This window comes from Lepidochelys kempii, chromosome 6, assembly GCF_965140285.1.
Source record: "Lepidochelys kempii isolate rLepKem1 chromosome 6, rLepKem1.hap1, whole genome shotgun sequence".
NCBI lineage: Eukaryota > Metazoa > Chordata > Testudines > Cheloniidae > Lepidochelys > Lepidochelys kempii.
In genome coordinates, this window is record NC_136385.1 from 89,361,911 (window position 1) to 89,384,631 (window position 22,721).

The 22,721-nt window shown below is 39.8% G+C and overlaps 1 protein-coding gene across 1 annotated transcript in view; it reads left to right on the forward strand.

Annotated features, from left to right (window-relative positions):
• Nucleotides 1–22,721, forward strand: part of TTC6 (tetratricopeptide repeat domain 6) — a 125,316-nt gene that overhangs the window by 24,939 nt on the left and 77,656 nt on the right. The window contains exons 7-10 of the mRNA XM_073349092.2: nt 11,405–11,564; nt 14,507–14,611; nt 17,579–17,683; nt 19,273–19,335. Coding sequence (XP_073205193.2) covers nt 11,405–11,564; nt 14,507–14,611; nt 17,579–17,683; nt 19,273–19,335 — 433 coding nt within the window. The remainder of the gene's footprint in view (nt 1–11,404; nt 11,565–14,506; nt 14,612–17,578; nt 17,684–19,272; nt 19,336–22,721) is intronic.

A 22,721-nucleotide genomic window follows, 5' to 3' on the forward strand; every position in this document is an offset into this window, starting at 1 on the left:
TTGACCTCAGTCTTGAAAATGCTTATGCTCATGCTTAAGTTTACAAACTTTAGCAGTCCCATTATTGTCAATAGGGCTACTTAAGGGAGTCATGTTATGCATGCCTATATGAATTTGGACTTTAAAGCTCAGTCCCGCAAACCATTACTCACAGAAGACCTTACTCACACAAGTCCTGATTCTGGAAGCACTTACATTTCTGTCTACCTTTTAAGCATCTGAGTAGTTCCATTGATTCCAATGGAAAATTCATGTACATAAAGTTAAGCACAGCTTGTGAGTCAACAGGATTACTTTTATGAATAAGGGCTACTCGTGGAAGAAAGCGTTGCAGGATTTTAACCTTTAATTTGTGAGTAATTTATTTAAAATGAAGAGACTGTTATGTAAAATATTTTTAAAAAATCCAGGTTAACAATGATAGTACAACATACCAAACAACAGGATGATCTGTCAACAGGTAATTTGTTTTACAAGGAACAATGATGAAACGTTAACAGTACTCTGCTTTGTTGTCCGCCTACTCATGTTTTATAGTGTTGTTACATCACTAATTTATGTCTTTCCAGTGTCATTCAGATTAGTTCCTAAATCTCTTTCTGATTTTCATACAGGTTTTTGCAGTTCCTTTCTCTTAATTGAAAAAAAGTTAAATATAAATAAGAATTAACTTTCACCTTCATTGTGTAGTGATTATTTTAGTTACATTTTTGCTGTATTTATTTGTGACTTACTGTGTTCTGTTGTTGATCGGGGGATTTAGGATTGGATACCTAATACTTTCAGATATTCCTTCACAATTTTCAGACTGGTTGTTCGCTTCTTATGGGCTGTTTATATCTCCAGATCCAGTCATACTTACAAAGATATAAAATCATTTCTGATAAGTTTTCAAATGACTCAAACATTTGTTAGAATGGTAAATAATGACGACAGGTCAGTTCTACACAGCAGTCTGGATTGCTTGCTAAAATGGGCTCACTTGAACAACATGCATTTTTAAAAATACAGGCACATGTAAGGTTATACTTCTAGGAATAAAGAATATAGGTCATGCTTGCAGGATGGGGTACTATATTTTGGAAAGCAATAACTCTGAAAGGGACTTAATAGTCATGGTAGATAATCAGCTGGAGATGAACTCCAAAGGAATACACTGGCAAAGACAGCAAACATTATCCTTGGATGTATATGCAAGGTGATATTGCATAGATGTAGGGAGGTGATATTACAACTGTGTATGGAATTAGTGAGACTATTACTGCAATACTGCAGTCCATTCTGGTGTCCACACTTTTTAAAAAGGATGTTGACAAATTGGCTCAGAAAAGAACTATAAGAATGATTCCAGGTCTGGAAAACCTCTTGCCTTATAGTGAGAAATTAATGAAGCTCAGTCTATTCTGTTTATCCGAGAGAGAGTTAAGAGGTGGCCTGATCAAGGTCTATAAGCATCTGCATGGGGAGAAGGTTTCGAAAGAGAGCCTTTAATTTAGCAAACAAAGGAATGTGAGATTCTCAGTCACTTGAAGTGTTTAAATCAAGACTGAATATCTCTGAAATATAGGCTAGAGCTCAACCAGAAATTATAGACTTGATGCAAGAATCGTTTGGTAAAATTTTATGGCCTGTATTATGCCAGAGGCTCAGACCCGATGATCATAATGAACTCTTATAGCCTTAAAATCTGTGAGTCTGTGAAAACTCTTGTGTAAAGATTTCACTTGAGCTATCAAGATGACTTAGTAGTTTTCCTTGAGTATTTTTGTCAGGCTACTGTGTTAGGCCCTTTCTTTCATTTTGATCTGTGCAGACTTCTTTTCCTCCCAGTAGACTAATACTGCTCCTTTTGATTTGAGTATTCACCAGAGGTGAAGTTCTCTTAGAACCTCAGTGAGTAAAATTAGCAAAATAGAGAAGATTTTGTGTTTGTCTTCCCAGATGTGGATCTACCCCAATGAATGTGTTCATCCAATTCCATATCTAATCAATCATTTCCATAAAGTAGATAAAAAATTCCTAACAGTGTGAAATATCTGACTCTGTTTTTGAATGATGACAGCTAGGATTTATGAGGCTGTCAGTTACCTGGAGGTATGCCACCTGGTGAAACTTTGTGAAGTAAATGGTGAAGGAGGAAAAACCTTCTGTAAAGTAAGCTCTCTAACACATGACAGGTGAAACTTTCCAAGCCTCTAAAGTTTTTTTGACCCCTAAGAGTCATGGCTAGGAAGGCATGTCATGCCCCTTACTGTTGGCTGCATAACACCCATAAACTAAACTCTTTCCTTGGAACCATTCAGTCAATTCCTTTTAGACCATAATTAGAAGGCCATTTTACAATTATTGGCTTAATTACCACATGGAGCCAGAGGCAGATTAAGGGTTTGTGGGGCCTTGGGCCAGAGCAAGTGGGGGCCCCTGAAGTCCCCCCTCTGTCTGAAGTCCCCCCTCCCCTGCCTGGCACGCCTGCCGGGGAAGTGGGGTCAAAGCGCTGGGGCAGCACCACCTGCCCAGCGCCCCTGCCAGGGAAGGGGTCAGGGCGCGGGGGCTTGCCCTGCCCTGCCTGCCCGGGGCTTCTGCTGGGGAGCAGGGTTGGGGTGCAGGGGCTTCCCGCACCCTGACACCGCTCCCCGGCACGAGCACCGGGCAGGTGGAGCGGAGCGCAGCGCAGGGCTGCCCATTTTCCGGGGGTCCCCCAATTGGCTGTGGCCCCTGGGCATGGGCCCCATTGGTCCAGTGGCTAATTCACCACTGCATGGAGCATTGGCCTTCTCACCAGTGCTGCTGGTACCTTGTGTACTGAAGAGCTCATTTCTCCTAGATCTTCCATCACTACCCAAATTGGAGCAGAGTGGTGACCAGGGAGATGGTGATTGCTGCTTGTACTCTATTGGGCTGATGTTCTAATCTGTTGCCAAATATGATTCTGCTGCAAAGAAGCAGGAGGATAGGGATAACAACTCTGACAGAGGGTTTGACTTTCCCCCAGTTTTTTAAAAAGCTGGCTATGTTGGCTGACCCAGTTAGCAGTGGGCCAGGGATCTACAAGGGTTGTAGCCAAGTGATAACTGAGCCATGCAGTGGGAATGCTGTGACTTTGCAAAGTATGTTGGACCAGCTAGTGAAGCATTTATGGCTGTCATCTTGTACTGTCTCCAAGGATCTTCCCTGAGGATGCTGCCAGCTATGGGTCCTTCCTTCTGCATGAAAGGATAGTGGTTGAAATGGCCATGGTCTAAGGAAAGGCCAGCCAACTATGTGGTACTACACCTCAGAACTCTGAGCTTGAGTCATAGGATTGATTTGGAGTAAGGGGTTTACCACACCATAGCTGCATCCCTTCCTGTTGTGGTCTGTCTTGCCTTCCTAACTAAAAGGCAGGTTAATGTCCCTCAGAACAGAGAGCCTAAAAAGCTAGTTTATGAAGTTGTAGATCTGGCCTGACGCCAGGCATTGGCACTCCTTGATGGGGGTGATACAGTACAGAAAATTATTGATTCAGGCTGATGCCAGCAGGTGCACTTGGTTGCAAACTTCTGCATTCCACTGGGAGGTTCAGAAAAATCTCAAAAGCCTATTTTAGTTCATAGAGAACTACTTTGGGTAAGAGGTGGAGACCTCTGTACAGAAGGCAAAGGAGTTGAAAATGCTTTACCTAGAAAGGCTTTCACATCAGTAGTTGGTTTCAGAAGACTCACTATCCCAGTGAACGTGGCATGCAGCTTCAAAAGCAGAAACAAGAATTTCCTAAGCCATTAGCTATAATACTTCTTCCACCCCTTCATTTTCTTTTTAAGTGACTTCTGGAAAGATCCCAACAGTTTAAGATTTGCGAGTCAGAGAATGTTAAGTAAAAATATTTATCAATATATGATGCTTTTGTATCTTAGATGCAAGAATCTAGAACAACTTTTGATGATTTTAATATTTTCAATAGTTGACTAATTTTCTAGATTTCTTGCTACTCAATTTGTGTTATGGCCTCAGTTTTTCACTTTTTTATTTACTAGGCGTAGAAATTACCATTATATTGTATGTTTATGTTTTATCTATATGTCATTGACATTGATGGAACAACTTGCATGCTCAAGTATTTAAGCATATGCCTGACCTTGCTGAATTAAGTATAGAAAACTGAATCCTCTGGAGCACTGCCATCTTGTGGCACCACCTACTGCTTTGAAATTGCCTGGTTTTAAATCTTTTAAATCTACATGCCATGTGAACCTACAACCTTATAGGTACAATTTGTCCTAACACCAGATAAGGCTTCTTTCAGAATATAATTGCACACACTGAACTACTGAGACATGACTAGCTCCTGCATTTGACAAATTCTACAGATACAATGAATCAAATTAGAGCAAACTCGTTTTTCTGTGCAACGGATAGTCAAAATCAAATTATACTGATGTCTGCAGTTATAACAACAATAGTTTAGTTCTCTTCATTTGTTGGTGCTAGTTTTAAGTACTTAGATTGACGCTTGTTTGTTGTAACAAAGACCAAGGAAATCTGCAGCGGTCTATTATAGAATTTATAGACGAATGGATCAAGAAAGCTATATCTTCAAGTTTGCCTAAGCTAGTAATGCTTATTTCATTCTTCTGTTTATCTTATACACCAATATGTTCAATTTAAACATTAAAAGAGGTATTTTGTCGCCCCATTTCCAGCAAAAATATCCTACAAGATATTGTAAAAAATGTCATATAGTATTGTATTTTATAAAACTCCTTTCAGCAGGAATTCCTGTACTTCTCTGGGAGTGCAGATTATACTTTTTTTGCCAGCAGATAGAAACACAATACTGTTACATCAGTATTACTACTTCCTAGCACTTTCCCTCAGTGTGTTTTTGTCTCCAGAAGGTCAACAGTCTGTAAGGCATTTCAGGTTACATCAGCTTTTTATTGTTTGACATAGACTTCTTAATCTGAAAACTACTTTGATCAAAAGTGCAGTATAAATAGTGAATAATTGTTTTTGTTGCTCATTTCAATTACTTCTGAACTCGGGTGTTAAGTGTGTTTTACTCAAGGGTGTTTTATATCTTTTATCATTTTAATTTATATTCATTCTATACAAACTCTCAATGGGAGTCAGAACCTGCAAAGTCTTAGAAATAAAGAGGAAACTTTAACAGGTAAAAGGCCAGACACTTGCCAAAAAGCTAGTTTTTCCCGCCATCAAGTTAAGTAACAGATCTTTCGTTAAGACTTCTATTTGAAGAAAGAGAAATCTCAGATATATGTCAGAGACTGTTCAAGATCATATTACTTTCAGGTCCAAGGCCTTTCTCTCTGAGGCCCTAAGTAAGAATTACAGGTTCTTTTGTTCCAAAGTTACCTTTTTTGGACTCCTTTCAAAAATTAATCACACTTCAAATTAGAAGGCACTTTGTTTTAAACTGATGCTCAGGTATGCTAAAGCCCCTTTACACTGCTCTGGTAGTGTAAAGAGGTGTTAAAATGAGAGTAAATTATATATCGTGTAAATGAGAATCAGGCCAACTATATTGTATGTGTGTGTCAGTTAGATTACAAAGAAATGTGAGATGAAATAATAGAAACTTAATTGTATGAATTAAAAGAGAAACGTATTGTCGTAGCCACATTGACACCATGATAGAGCGACAATGTGGGTGAGGTAATATCTTTTATTGGACCAACTGCTGTTGGTCAGAGGCAAGCTTTCAAGCTACACACAGCTCTTCTTCAGGTCTGGGAAAGGTACTCAGAGTGGCACAGCTAAATACAAGGTGGAACAGATTGTTTAGCATAAGTAGTTAACACAAATATTACCTCATTCACCTTGTCTCTACAAAGAGAAATGCCATTATTAGTTTAGCCCAGTGGTTTTTGATCTGTGGTCCGTGGACCCCTCTGGGTTCACGTGAAAGGTTGTCGTTACTATAGAACAATGGTTTTCAACCTGTGGTCCGTGGACCCCTGGGGATTTGCAGACTATGCCTAAGATTTCCAAAGGGTTCCACACCTCCATGTGAATTTTTTTAGGGGTCCCCAAATGAAATAAGGTTGAAAACCACTGGTTTAGTCTTTTCAAAAACCAAAACTATATAAAGCCAGCAGATGTCACTCTGAGCATGTACTAATGAGGTTAGAATGCTCAAAAGTCAAACATAATATATATTTTTGTGTATACATAGGTATTTAGCAATAAGTTCTCTTTCCTATGTGTGTATATATACTACCTTTCATCATTTCCATTTAGTTATATATTTTTGTGATTGTATTATTTTCATAAAGACCAATTATAACCAAAACGTTGAGTATTCAGTGTGTTATGAAATCATGACAAAAATATAAATTAAAAGAAAAATATAAATATAATCCTTACTTTCTATTAAGTTAATATATTTAAAAATATGATGCAGAAATTCTCTATCGGTATAAATTCTCTATCATTTATCAAGCTGAATGCCTTTTAAAAATAGCTACTTAGCTGATAAATATTAATCAAACCTGGAAGAATGAAAATAGTAGTGGTTTTTGGGTAACCCTGTCATCCCCACTCCAAATCTGTTATTGACGAGGTACCAGGCACAAAGTGAATAGAGGTAGAGAATGGCAAAAATGCTTATTCAACGTGACAGTTTTATATACATTATGTAAGAAGTGGTTAGTAAGTTTTAATCTGAAACATCTAGACACATGGCTTTTTACTTCTTATCTTACATACTTGAGAATGTTACTTTCTAAAGTTAGATGTTCCATTTGTGTGGCATTTGCAGTAGGTGATTTTATAAAAAAACAAAAAACCCTCCCAAAATCAGAATCCAAATGACAGGATAATCACTTAGGGTATAATCCAAAACCCACTGAGGACAACGGAAACTCTCCCATTGACTTTACTGCACTTTGAACTTAAATATGTTCCTACTGTAAAGTATGTCAGTAACTCCATTGACTTCAGTGGGACTACTCTTTATGTTTAAAGTTATGCATGCACTAGTTAGGCCTCAATGCTGCAAACACATGCTTAAATTTAATCCTGTTAAAATAAATGGGGCTACTCACATGCTTAAAGTTAAGCATATTCATAGGTGTTTGCAGGCTCAGGGCTGTAGGTCCAACATGCATGGGAAACACTAGTGTGGCCCTCTTGTGTCTTCACATAATGTACATCATGGGTTTGATCTCACAAGCTTTCCTGAAATCACTTCTTTGAGTGTTTGCACGTGTCCATTCCATTGTGGGTGTGGGCGTGGACGTGCACAGTTGTTTGAACATTTTCCCTCGATGGTACCCACTGGGGCGGCTCAAATGCCCCCATCACCATATACCACTGCATGCTGGTATGAGAGCATGGAGCTGTCCCCAACTCCCTCAGTTCCTTCTTACTGCCAGTGATGGTTGTCGGAGTAATCTCAGACTTGTTGTAGTTAGCTTCCTTCACTCCTTTGTATATATACTCTCTGTTATTGTTAGGAAGTAGTTAGTTGGTTAAGTTTGTTAGTCTTAGTGATAGATTTTAGTCGTAGGTGTTTTTGGACTAGTTTTCGTCTTTCAATACTGGGATCAGTACCGAAATGATGCCGAATTTACCAGGTTTTCAATCCTGCCACACTTGCACTAAATCTGTGCTGGTCAGTGGCCCACACCCAGCCTGTTTGAAATGTTTGGGAGAATCCCACAAAAGTCACATTTGTAAGGGATTTAAGCTCCGCTCAAGGAGAGTTGGAGTGGTGAGGCTTAAATGTTGCTCTTAAAGGCAGCATTTTACCCCCCATCGGACTCGTCTCATGCAGAGAGAACCCCAAGTACATCAGCCTCAGTATGGAGCACACAGGAGGTGTCTGCAACTCCTCGGTCCCATTCGCTGGTACTGAAGAAAAGGCTTACATCCTCCTCAGGCTTGGTACCTCACTTGGGGATGTTGATGCCGAAGCCTAGTAGAGTTAGAGACTTTAAGCGATAATAAGGGTAGAGTCTCTCACTGGAGCACTCTTCAGCTAAGAAGAAGGGATCGCCACCTCCAGAGCTGTGCCAGGTCCTTTGAAGGCATCCCCTGAAAGATCTCTGCAGCAGAGCCATCAGTCATTGCTGCTCCCAACCACCCCAGAGGCATAAGCAGTCACAAGGGACCTATTTAGCCTCTTGGTACTGGTATCCGCGGAGGTGTAAGAAGGTTTAAAATCAGTACTGATGCCTGTGTGACCTTCCTCTCCATGTCAGGAACTCACAGTATTGTTACCTCCAAACTTCCACAAAGGCTGTTGCAGTCTAAGGGCAAGCCTCCAATGATATCATCAGTACCACATCCATCCTCTCCAAGCTTGGGCTACCTATCCAAAGTCCCAACTGGTTCTGCACCCCCAATGTCAGATGTTTCAGATTTTTCCTCTTCGTACTCAGAGGTGCATTCCTCTGTGTCCCATCCAAGACAGAGGGCATACACTCCATCAGACCTTGGGTCACGCAACAGTCACAGCACTGGTCTCCTCCTCCTACGGAGTAATGGCCCAGTCAAGGTGCAGTTCCAGGCCCATATCAGTGGTCGTTCTGGACACTGTGGGGTGTCCCTGCTCCTGCTAGGACCTCCCCGCAACCATCTCATCTTTTGTCATTGAGATTGCTCTGGGGGCATCGGCACCAAGAGTATCGTTCTCCAGTACTGAGCACTGAGGTCACAAGTGTGGCTTCCTCATCACAAGTCATGGAGCAGCTACCACCTTGGAATCCTGTGCTGTCCTTTTCCTCACTGCCAGACAAAACTGTTGAGGTGCTTTGACTGAAAGCATAGGCTCTCGCCATGGCACACAGATGCTTCAGCCTCCTGGGTCGCATGTCAAGGTGTACCTATGTGGGTTAACACACAGGCTGCATCTCAGAAAGCTGCATGCATGGCTAGCGTCAGGGAAAGCCCCAAGTAATCATCATTTGGATAAATGGTTCATGTACCAGTGTCAATTTTGTTGTCTCTGGATTGGTGGATGGACCCTCTGAAAGTCTGTGTGGAGGTCCCTTTTATCCCTCTGCTACGAGCCCACACTTTAGTCACAGATGCATCAGCTCTGGGTTGCAGGGCCCACATGGGGTCCCTGCAGACGCGGGGTCCCTGCAGATGCAAGGTCTCTGGTTGTCTTGGGATCTGATTGCTCATATAAGTGTCAGGGAGTTAAGAGCTTTGCGACTAGCCTGCTCAGCTTTCTTCTGACATATAGATGGAAAGAATTTGTTAATTCTAACAGACAACTCTGTGATTATGATTTACGTAAACAGACAGGGAGGAGCGCAGTTGACCCAGGAGGCAATGCCGGGAGGCAATTTGCTTCTGGGACTCTTGTATAACCAATTCAGTTAATCTCAGGGCTGCTTACCTTCCAGGGAAGCAGAATACATTAATAGATTGATTGAGCAGGACTTCTCTGATCACCATGAGTGGTCTTTATGCCCTGATATCGCCAGATCCATCTTCCAGCTCTGGGGGACTAGTAACATGGACCTGTTCACAGCAAAGTCTAACAGAAAATACCATTGGTTTTGTTCCGGGGAGGTATCAGACCAGGCTAGTTGACATGTGTTTTCTGTTATCCTAGAAGGACCCCCTCCTGTATGCCTTCCTTCTGATTCCCTTGCTGTCCAGAGTTTTGTTCAAAGTCAAACAAGACCATGCTCATCTCATCCTTATAGCACCAGTGTGACCTCGACAATACTGGTTCTTGACCCTACTGACCTTGTCAGTCAAGCCCCTGTCTCTCCCATTGGATCTAGATGTGATTTTGCAGGACCGCGGCTGCCTGCTCCATCCTAGCCTAGAAGCCCTCCAACTGACAGAATGGATGCTTCATTGCTAATGCATTGTTAACACAGCTTTGGAGAATCCTGTTCTAAGGATGTCCCTGAAGTGCTTCTGAATAGCAGAAAACCCTCAACTAGGGGCATGTACCGTAGTAAATGGAAGTGCTTCTCCATTTCATCCTATCAGAAAGGCATATCCCCAGAGCATGCACCCCTGAATCTTGTACTGGACTGTCTTCTATACCTAAAGCATCAGAGTTTGGAGATTAGCTCTGTAAGAGTACATCTGGCAGCTATCTCAGCCTTCCACATTTTGGTGGATAATAAATCCCCTTTCTTCAACCCATTGTTACCAAATTCCTAAAGAGTTTGATCAGATTGTACCCACATGCCGAAGATCCTATCCCTCCTTGGAATCTGAACTTGGTTCTAGCAAAGTTAATGGGACTGCGATTTGAACCCCTTGAAACTTGCTCTCTATGAAGGTAGCATTTTTACTTGCCATTATCTCAGCCAGAAGGGTGGGCAAGTTGAGAGCTCTAGTGTCAGAGCTTCCCTATCCAGTTTTCCATAGGATAAAATTTGTCTCTGCCCTCACCCAAAATTTGTCATCAAGTTAGTCTTTAATTTTCATGCTAACCAGGCAGTCTTTTTGCCTACATTCTTCCCGATACCCCATGTGCATAGAGATGAGGAAAGACTTCATTTGTTCGATGTGAGAAGGGCTTAAGCTTTTTATCTGAAGAGTACTACGTTCTTTAGAATCTCCACGCAGCTGTTCATTATGGTTATGGACAGGGTTAAGTTTTCACTTAGAGAATCTCATCCTGGATCTCTGTGCATTTGTTTATGCTACCAGTTGCTGGAGTATTGATGCATTCTATTAAAGCATAGGCAACTCCAGTGGCTTTCTTGACACAAGTGCTGATCATAGCTATTTGTAAATCAGAAACTTGGTAATCAGTTTACACTTTTGCTTCTCATTATGCCATTTCCCATCAGTCCAGGGACAATACCATTTTTTGATAGGTGGTCCTTCAATCACTATTCAGGTAGACTCCGAGTTCACCTCTATGTTTGTCTGCTTGTGAGTCACCTACAGTGGAATGAACATGTGCAAGGACTCAAAGAAATAAAAACTGTTACCTACCTTTCTGTAACTGTTGTTCCTCGACATGTTTTGCACATGTCCATTCCACGACTTGCCCTCCTTCCCCTCTCTATCAAAATCACCTAGTACGAAGGAACTGAGGGGAGTTAGGGGGAGCTCCGTTCTCTTATACCAGCATGCAATAGTGTATGCAACAGAGGGAGTTCAAGCCGCCCCAACAGATACCACTGAGGAAAAAAGTTCTCCGACAACTGTGCATACAGTGCACACGCACCTACAGTAGAATGGACACATGCAACACATCTTGAAGAACACCAGTTACCCAAAGGCAGGTAACCATTTTATTCCTGACATCTCCCCTTCTAAGGAAAGAACTTGAGTAATTTTATTTATTTATTCCTTCACCTTTGGTTTAGTCACAAGGGAAACTAATTTAAAATTTGAATTAAGTAACATTACATTATTTTTCTTAATATTTCAAGTAACTGATATTTGAGTAGTTTATTCATGTTTTATTCCACTTTAGAATTTGTTATGATGGAGTTCCTGTTTCAGAACTATATCAGGATAATCAGAAAGATGGAATTAATGTTTTGCCTCCACATACATCAAAAAGTCTAACAGAATGGCAAAAAATAGCTGCCTATTATGTTGAAAAGCCACGACTGGAACTGTTAGGAGAGAAAGTAAGAACTAATTTTGATAAAAATGTACACTGTTTGTGCGGTTTTACAAATAATTACACAGAGCCTGAAAACAAATTCCTAAATCATTTTGTTAGTGTGTGTCATTCAGGAATTCAATGACACACACTAATGACACATTTTATGTGTCATTTATATGTTGTAATATGCAGTCTTTTATATGCTGTAATAAATCACCCTCATCCCCAGTTCTTTATATGAAATATTATTACATGGGGACATAGGAATTTCCCTACTCGATCAGACGTGGTCCCAGCATTCTGTTGCAGTCAGTGGCTAGTACCAGATGCTTCATAGGAAGGAGCAAGAATCCTTGGAACAGCTGGTTCCTAAAGAGGCTTCCTCTTAACCCCCAATAATTAGAGGTTGGCTTGTGCTCTGAAGTGTGAGGGCTTATATCCCATCCAACACTTAATTCAAAAAATATAATATCCTAACATAACTCTGGATATTATTGTTATCCATACATTTTTCTAAACTTTTTTTTTAATCCTCCTAAGCTGTTGGCCTCAATTATATCATGAGGCAATGAATTCCACATGCTGTGTGTGCATTTTGCTAAAAAGTATTTCTAAAATCTGTTTTAAATTTGGCAACTTATTATTTAAAGGGAAACTGCACTGGTTTTGGTTGCATTGAACAACAAATATTTAAGATGGTAAGAAATATTTGAGGCCATAGATAAACCAAAATGTTTGTTTTAAAGTAGGGCTGTCAAGCGATTAAAAAATTGATCTCGTTTAATCGCATGATTAATTGCACTGTTAATAATAGAATTCCATTTATTTAAATTTTTGGATGTTTTCTACATTTTCAAACATATTGATTTCAGTTACAACACAGAATACAAAGTGTACAGTGCTCACTTTATATTTATTTGTGATTACAAATATTTGCACTGTAAAAAACAAAAGAAATAGTATATTTAATTTGCCTAATACAAGTACTCTAGTGCAATATCTTTATCGTGAAAGTTGAACTTACAAATGTAGAATTATATAGAAAAAAAACTGCATTCAAAAATAAAACAATGTAAAACTTTAGAGCCTACAAATCTACCCAGTCCTGCTTCAGCCAATCGCTGAAATTTGGTTACATTTGCAGGAGATAATGCTGCCCGCTTCTTGTTTACAATATCACCTGAAAGTGAGAACAGGCGTTCGCAGGGCACTGTTGTAACCGGCGTTGCAAGATACTTATGTGCCAGATGCACTAAAGATTCATATGTCCCTTCATGGTTCAACCACCATGCTAGAGGATGTGTGCCCATGCTGATGACTGGTTCTGCTCGATAACGAAAGCAGAGCGGACCAAAGCATATTCATTTTCATCATCTGAGTCAGATGCCACCAGCAGAAGGTTGATTTTCTTTTTTGGTGGTTCGGATTCTGTAGTTTCCACATCAGAATGTTGCTCTTTTAAGACTTCTGAAAGCATGCTCCACACCTCATCCCTCTCAGATTTTGAAGGCACTTCAGATTCTTAAACCTTGAGTGGAGTGCTGTAGCTATTTCTAGAAATTTCACATTGATACCTTCTTTGGTTTTGTCAAATTTGCTGTGAAAGTGTTCTTAAAACGAACATGTGCTGGGTCATCCTCTGAGAATGCTATAACATGAAATATATGGCAGAATGTGGGTAAAACAGAACAGGAGACATACAATTCTCCCTCAAGGAGTTCAGTCACAAATTTAATTAATGCGCTATTTTTTTAATGAGCATCATCAGCATGGAAGCATGTCTTCCAGAATGGTGGTTGAAACATGAAGGAGCAGATGAACGTTTAGCATATCTGGCATGTAAATACCTTGCAACGCTGGCTACAGAAGTGTAATGCAAACGCCTGTTCTCGCTTTCACGTAACTTAAATAAGAAGCAGGCAGCAGCATCTCCCGTAAATGTAAACAAACTTGCTTGTCGTAGCGACTGACTGAACAAGAAGTAGAACTGAGTGGATGTATAGGCGCTAAAGTTTTACACTGTTTTGGTTTTGAGTGCAGTTATGTAACAAAAAAATCTACATTTGTAAGTTACACTTTCACAATAGAGATTGCACTTCAGTACTTGTATGAGGTGAATTGAAAAATACTATTTCTTTTGTTTATCATTTTTACAGTGCAAATATTTGTAATAAAAATAATATAAAGTGAGCACTGTACACGTTGTATTCTGTGCTGTAATAGAAATCAATATATTTGAAAATGTAGAAAAACATCCAAAAATATTTAATACATTTCAGTTGGTATTGTTTAACAGTGCAATTAATTGCGATTAATTTTTTTAATCACAATTAATTTTTTTGAGTTAATTGCGTGAGTTAACTGCGATTAATCGACAGCCCTACTTTAAAGTTTTATAAAGCTAAGTTTTTAAGTAGAGTGATCATGTCTGAGCCAAATGCTGGAACCTGCCATCTTCTGAAAAGCTATATCATTTGTAACAATGGCAGTGTGTGAGACATGAGAATCTGCTAGTCGGTTTCTTATCTGCTTTAGTATTGATTTAGCAATAAGAAGGAAAACTTCTAATATTTACAACTGAAAATGTTTGTTTTAAGTATTAGGGTTTCTTTTAATTGTTAAATTATTAGTAAAACAAGTTAGAAACTTGTAGTTCCTTCTTGTTGCTAGTGCCAAAAATGACCTCACTTTTCTGCATGATAGCCAATGCCAGCATTAGGTTGAGAAATGCCAATTAACAATTAATTAAAAATTTTAGAGAGCTACACTGAATAGTTTATTTTGGCGTAGAAGTGTGTTTCATCTCTTGAAATTTCATTATTCTGGTTGCAGCTTTCCTCAAAAGCATATTAAGTGAACTTTGGCATTTTTTCACCAAACAGTTATATTCAGATAATAATAATATAAAGACATTTAATGTTTAGCTTGGTTTTAGTAGCTAACTGTAGTTTGTTGGTTTTGAAGGTTTCTGTTTATCCAGGAACTCTAAAAATGTTTTGGGCTCCAGCTCCACCAAAATTTTCTGCTCCACTATCTTTCATGAAGGAAACCTTATTTCCTACGTATGAGGTAAATATTTTAAATGTTTTCTGTGTATTGTTACCTTTTGAAGATGTATACCACTCTAATTGTAGTTATTTATACTACTATTTGTATTAGAGTTTCTGTATTAATATCTATAGATGATACTATGTATGATCTGTTGTTATAGTATGTATTGCATAATTTGCTGTGGTTTTAAGTTCAGTTTCTGAAATAATAGAATTTCCAGTAGTAATTATTCTATATGTTATAGTGGCCACCTTTGATATGGTATAGTGTTTATTTTAATTACATTGTAATATATATGACCTTTACCACTTAATGCTTTTATATGCTAGTACGTTGTTTTTAAATGTGTGTTTTTTCTTTTAATAAAACTTATAAAGCTACTTTACATGAAGTCGCTTGTACAGAATCCTATCACTGGTTCCTATTAAAATGTGATAACCCCTCCTCCCCGCTCCCCAGCATTTTAGACAGAGAAAACAATTTTAGAAAATGTCAGTGTTTTTTTTAAATTTTGTAATGTTGTTGTACAATAAAATCTTCGTAATGCAAACATGTTTGACAGCCGACATGCCATCCAAGCTAATGGGCATATCTAATGCCTGGTGCTGGCACTCAAAGTCATTACTCTGCACCTTTGCTGGGACCAGTGGCTATAGAGAAGCCAGCAATCCATATACAATATCCAGTGCAAGAGATGCAGTAAAAAGAGGCATTCTTTCTTATGCATAGGGGAGTCTACAGCAGGAACAGACCTGGGATAGTTAGCTCCTTTGCCAGTCCCTCTCAGTCTCATCATGAGGGGGTACAGCCAGAGTGAGCTGTGCTCTGCCTATCCCTAACTGTTAGTGCGTTGAGGACCATTTCCTGTGGCATAAATTACTAAGGCCATGGAGGAGCTGTTTAGAGAATCAGGGAGCACCAGCCAGCTTGGTGGTAGCTTCACTTGCTGTCACACCAAATAGATTTTGACCATAACAGAGAATCTGCCTGCAGTGTCTGCACATCTTAAATGTGAACTAAATAGCAATTCTATAAAAACTTTAGTAGGGTTGTCGATTAATCGCAGTTAACTCATGTGATTAACTAAAACTGGAAATCATCTTCTGGAAATCATCTAGAAATCCATCTTTCTACATTTGGAATTCCATCAGAAATCCATCTTTCTACATTTTCAAATATATTGATTTCAGTTACAACACAGAATACAAAGTGTACAGTGCTCACTTTATCTTATTTTTTATTATAAATATTTGCACTGTAAAAATGATAAAATAAATAGTATTTTTCAATTCACTTCATACAAGTACTGTAGTGCAATCTCTTTATTATGAAAGTACAACTTACAAATGTAGATTTTTTTTGTTACATAACTGCGCTCAAAAACAAAACAATGTAAAGCTTTAGAGCCTACAAGTCCACTCAGTCCTACTTCTTGTTCAGCCAACCACTCAGACAAACAAGTTTGCTTACATTTGCAGGAGGTAATGCTGCCCGCTTCTTGTTTACCATGTCACCTGAAAGTGAGAACAGGCATTTGCATGGAACTTTTGAAGCTGGCATTGCAAGGTATTTACATGCCAGATATGCTAAACATTAATATGCCCCTTCATGCTTCGGCCACCATTCCACCGGACATGCTTCCATGCTGATGATGCTCGTTTAAAAAAAAAAGCGTTAATTAAATATGTGACTGAACTTCTTGGGGGAGAATTGCATGTCTCCTGCTCTGTTTTACACACATTCTGCCATAGATTTCATGTTATAGCATACTCGGGTGATGACCCATCACCTGGTCATTTTAAGAACACTTTAACTGCAGATTTGACAAAATACAAAGAAGGTACCAATGTGAGATTTCTAAAGACAGCTACAGCACTCCACCCAAGGTTTTAGAATTTGAAGTGCCTTCGAAAATCTGAGAGGGAGGAACATGCTTTCAGAAGAGTTAAAAGAGCAACACTCTGATGCGGAAACTACAGAACGTGCACCACCAAAAAAGAAAATCAACCTTCTGCTGGTGGCAATTGTCTTAGATAATGAAAATGAACACGCATTGGTCTGCACCGCTTTGGATCATTATCGAGCAGAACTCGTCATTGGCCTGGGCATATGCCCTCTGGAATGGTGGTTGAAGCATGAAAGGACATATGAATCTTTAGTGCCTCTGGCATGTAAGTATCTTGTGACGCCGGCTACAACAGTGCCATGTGAACGCCTGTTGTCGCTTTCACGTGACATTGTAAACAAGAAGCGGGCAGCATTACTGCCTGCAAATGTAAACAAACTTATTTGTTTGAGTGACTGGCTGAACAAGAAGTAGGACTGAGTGGACTTGTAGGCTCTAAATTTTTACATTGTTTTATTTTTGAGTGAAGTTATTTTTTGTACATAATTCTATATTTGTAAGTTAAACTTTCATGATAAAGATATTGCACTAAAGTATTTGTATTAGGTGAATTGAAAAATACTATTTATTTTGACAGGTTTCAGAGTAGCAGCCGTGTTAGTCTGTATTCACAAAAAGAAAAGGAGTACTTGTGGCACCTTAGAGACTAACAAATTTATTCCACTGAATGCATCCGATGAAGTGAGCTGTAGCTCATGAAAGCTTATGCTCAAATAAATTTGTTAGTCTGTAAGGTGCCACAAGTACTCCTTTACTATTTATTTTGGTTTTTTACAGTGCAAATATTTGTAATGAAATAATATAAAGTGAGCACTGTACACATTGTATTCTGTTCTGTAATTGAAATCAGTATATTTTAAAAGTAGAAAATATCCAAAAATATTTAAAAAAATAATTAATTACAATTAATTGCACTGTTGAACAACAATAGTATACAATTTATTTAATCGCTTGACAGCCCTAAACTTTAGATTAGCTATAGTATGTTCTTTAGTAATTGGCATATTGCTATATTTACTGTAGCTGACTAAAATTTTAATAGTAATGTAAAATTAATAGTAAATACGTTAATATTACAGAGCAATGTTATTGAGGGTGTTGTAACTGAAGACTTTTCTGCTGACCTTCAAGATGAAGAAGACTCAGAGTCTGAGGATGATCTTGACATCTACAATTATATGGTGGTATGTATGTATCTCAGTAAGATAGCTTTCAATTTAAATTATTTCCAGTTGCTTCCTTTTCAAGAGTTAAGGGCTTACCAAAAACATTTGTAATCTTTGGATAAATCTGTTACACTCAAAGATACTTTTTGTCAGTCAACTGTTTCCCTGTCTTTCCCCCTTCTGGTCCCAGCCAGGAACTGCCATGCTTAGCCCCTGCAACTCCTTTTATCTGAGGCTGCTGTGCTCTGATTGGCTTCTTCCCTGCAGTCTTTCTAGGCAGCCTGGAGGACCAACCTTCATTGCTCCTTTCCTGGGGCAAGGTGTGGTAGGACTGAGAGGCCTCCAGCAGGGAGCCTCAAAGGTCCTGGTTCACCCTGTCACACTACTATAAAAGTATTATATGATACTGTAGAATTCTCTGTAATGCAATTAACAGTTGTTTTGGAAAGAAGTGTAACTGAAAGGAGTTTATCATCCAAGGTTTGTCTTCACTAGAAAGGTAGGTTGTGTTAGAACACAATTTTGAGTCATGTTATCTCACGTGCTGTTAAGCATGGCTTTGCAGTCAAGGATCTCTGTGTTTAACATTGTGTCAGCTGATTGTGGGTAAACTACTGGAACCATATATTTAACCATGACAAGCTGACACAATGTTAAACATGCCTTGTCCCTGAGTTTACTGTCTACTGCAAAGCAGCATTTAACATCAGGTTAACTAATACAACTCCTGAAAGGCATGTTCTAACTTAATTTAATTTTCAAGTGAAGAATAGCCCTTTAATGACATCACTGCACATTCTGGCCTGACCAGGCGCTCAGCAGGCATACATGCTGCTGCTGGGACAATTGCATTAGCTCATTGGAACATACCTACTGAAAAGTAGTATATACCTGAGCTTCATCCAACTCAAGCTCACGTGCAAAACTGCGATGGTAGTCTCAACAGAATTAAGGCAGAATAATTTTCCAAATGAATGGTCTATGTGATAGTTAGATGTGCTAATTGGTAAATATAAAACATATGAGGTCACTATTAAGTTTTTGCATTAGATTATGAATTGGATGCAGTTGCTTTTTTATACCTGTTGAAGTGAATACCCTATAGACTATTGGAGTATGTCATTGACCACATTGTAGGTAATGTGAAGGTAGGAAGGAATGTTAGAGACTTTACCTTTAGCTTCTTATTTACATGCTTTCAAGATTTAAGGGAGGTGAGTGTGTCCTCATGCAACCTAAGATATTAAACTAACTAAATATTTTGTTTGTGGTAATATTTTATGGTGTGTACTTAATAACATAACTAGAGCTATATTAAGCTCTATATCTAACAAGAAAACCAAGATTTGATGATAAGAAATATGTGTAACATAGTCACTTAATGTTTTCTTGCTCTTGTTTTAATTTTAACTTTGTAATCCTAGCGTTGTGTTAACATAGTTTTTGCATAAATTCATATTATAAAACCAGCTCTAAAACAGAAAATTTGTCAGGAAGAACTATCATTCTTATTGAAAATTGTGTAATTAAGAATGGAGTAAATGAAGACTCCACTTTTACTCGGCATGGACTATGATAGACCTATTTTCATTTTATTTTATTTGTAGGCAAAAAGCACACTAAGAAGAAGCCATTCCTGCCTAGATTTTTATGCTTCTGAAAAATTAAAGGTACTGTAATTTAGTCACTTTTATTTATTTTTTCCTTTAGATTTTATAGACCAGCTTTTATCCTTTTGGTGCTTGATTGTTTCAATCTCCAGTAAATTTTAAGAAAGAAAACTTCCAGCATAATAATTCTGTATAAGAAATATTTACAGTTAACTGCTTTTCTAAAGTTTTCCTTTCTGCTTAAATTTAAAAAAATTAGATTAAATCAAAGTTCTCTTTCAAGTGGATTGCATGGAATCTTTTAATATCAAAATAGAAAGCTGGAGGTCTGTATTGAGAGTCTCCTGTTGACTTCAGAGGGAATTGGCTAATGCCTTTATTCATGTGAGTAGTCTTTACCTACTTAATCACATATAAGTTGGACAAGATCTGTGAGTAAAGGTTTGCTTCTTAGATTCTAACCAGATTGGAATAGCAACATTGTGGATTTTTTTATATCTGTAAAGTGCCATGCATATTTAAGGTACTATAGAAATAAATAATATTTCTAGCAACCTGACAAATTGCATAAGACAGCAATAAATTATGCATATTTTGTTTACCAATCATGCAACCTATGCAAGACTTTGACCTTAACAGCATTATAAGGGTAATATTTTATTAAGGCAGATCAGTTTGTGGACTCTATTTAAGATGACGCTTTCCTGCCAGGGAAGGGATTGTGAATAGATTGCAGGGAATGTAACGTGGTGCCTGGAAGGGGTGTGTGTGTATGGTGGGGAGGAGAATGTGAAAGCAACTGGCAAGAGGTAGGGCTTCCCACTTCCTTGGGAAGTCAACTCCCAAGCTGGCTTGGGAATCTTGGTGCTCTGGGGTACCCAACACTGGGGCAAGGAGCCTCAGCAGTTGCTTACTGAAACTGACATTCTTGTTAGTTTCACTGCTGCACTACTGCTGGACCTGGGAATTTATTTCATTTCAGGAACACAATATGTTGCTGTTTCTGAAACATTTTTTAGGGTTTCTGATTTGCAAGAAATTTTTAAAAATTTGGTTTTGTTGTTCAGAATTAAACCAAATATTGAAATGCTAAAATGTATTGGGTGTTACGACGCATGGTTCTCAAACCCAGGCCTGCAGCGTTCATGGTAGCAGCCAGTTTTCAACCTTCCATCTAGCTGTCTGCTGACAATCACTCACCTGGACCCATAAAGCTCATCCCCAGTGTGAGGTTTGGAACCTGAGGTTTGATTGGCAGAGTCTCAGAGGGGCTGATTGGCCTGCTCCACCTTGCTCTGGACTTTCTGCCTTGTGCTTCCTGCAACTGCTCCGCCTGCTTGATTTCCTGGCATCCTGACTTGGCTTGACTCCAGGCATCTGACTTGTGGTTCCTGGCTTATGGTTTTGCTTCAGCCTCTGACCCTCGTGTATCCTGACCTGGCCTGACTCTTGTTCCTGATTCATGATTCTGATGTCCAGTTTGTCTTCTGTCTCTGATGCCAAGGTATCCTGACCTAGCCTGACTCTGGTTCCCAACTTGTGGTTCTGATCTCCAGTTTGCCTCCTACTTCTGATCTCCTGGTATTGTGGCCCAGCGGACTTTTAACTTGTCTTGTGACTGCCGACTCTGGCTCTGACCACTAAGTCTGGCTGCCTGTGACCAAGATGTGACAGGTTATTTGGACCAGACTAACCCTGCAGAGCAAGAAGGATGAAACCCAGCAGCACCACCAGAAGCACCGGAGTTGCTCAAATGGGCCCTCTCCCTTCAGGCAGATCATCAAGAACTGCAGGCCCAAGTTGCACCGCTGACCTCAGACAACCAGCAGCTGCAGGAGCAAGTGAGGCAGCTCAGTATGAAAAATACTGTGCAGCTAACACAGCCTGCAGTGCCTTGCCCTGAACAGGGGCTTGTGATACCCTTGCCTGAACGGTTCGATGGGAACCCCCAGTTGTTCCAGGGATTCATGAACCAATGGTGCCTTATGTTTCTGATACATCCCCAAATATATGCCTCTAATTGGGCCAAGATAGCCTTGGTAATCAGCCTGCTGACAGGAGATGCATTAGACTGGGCCTCCCTGCAGCTGGTAGTCCCATATCCCAGTGCTGTCAAACTGGGTTGGCTTTTTCTATTTGATGTCAACCATCTTCCATGACCCAGCTCAAATGACAGAGGCCATCCTGAGGGACTCCAGCAGAGGCACAGCACAGTGGCCTCCTTAGCGGTGCACTTCCACCGCCTCCCAGCGGATACAGAGTGGAATGAAGCAGCGCAGCTGTACTAGTTCCAGTTGAGCTTGTGGGAAGAAATCAAAGATGAACTGGCCCACGTAGAGAAACCTACAGGCTTAGATGCCTTGCGGACCTTACCATCCACACAGATAATTGGTTGCAAGAACAAAGGGAGGAGAAAAGAGGTTTCCTGCAGCCCTCCTATCTGTGAACTGTGACTTTCTCTATTGCCCGTGAAACCAGTCTGGCTCATCAGTGATTTACAGCTGAAGAAAAGGAACAGCTTCGTCAATGCCATCTGTGCTTCTACTATGGTGAACCTGGCCACCCTATCTCAGCCTGGACAGTATGAATGCCGAGGAGCATGGGAAACAAGCTGGTCCAGGCATGGTGGTGGGAACAAGCTTGGGCCTTTAGAGAAGAGAACTTCCCCATATCCTAGTCCCTTACTGACACACATCCTGAGCCCTATCCAGGGGCTTCTCATTTGCGGTGCCTGTCCAGCTGCACATCCTGGGGGACCCACAACAGATGTCCCTTGAACAGGCCCTCATCAATTTTGGAGCAGCAGACAATTTAATGGATGCAGCTACAGCTTGGGCCATACAGATTCCTGCTGCACAAGGCCATGCCTGACATGATTGAAACTCTTGATGAAACTGTCTTCATGTCTAGTTGTGGAAGATACTCTCCCAATGGAGACCATTATTGAGGGATACAGAAAAATAATGCAATTCCCTGCATGTTCCCAGATCTTTGGCATCTCCTGGCTGCATTTTATTCACTGGCGAGAGCAGAAGGTCATTTTCCTGTCAGAATTTGGTGGACAGCATGGTCAGGGACAAGTGAATGTTGTATCCAGACCCAAGTAGGCTCAAGTAGGTGTAGTCGCCTCCATTGAAACACTTGCTGGGGGAATGATGGAACTTACCTCCCAAGCACCAGAACTATGTCTTTGAGAATAACAATGCAGAAAGCCTCCCTCCACGTTGGGACAATTACTGAGCCCTAAATATGATAACAATCTGGAACCATTACCCACTACCCTGATCCCTGAGTTCTTGGACCATGTGGAGGCTGCCCGCATATTCACTATACTGGATCTCCAGAGAGTTTACAGTCTCATCTATATCTGAGAAGGGGATATATGGAATACTGCCTTTCAGACCTGATACAAGACATGATACAAGCTTTGATTGTGGAAGCCATTT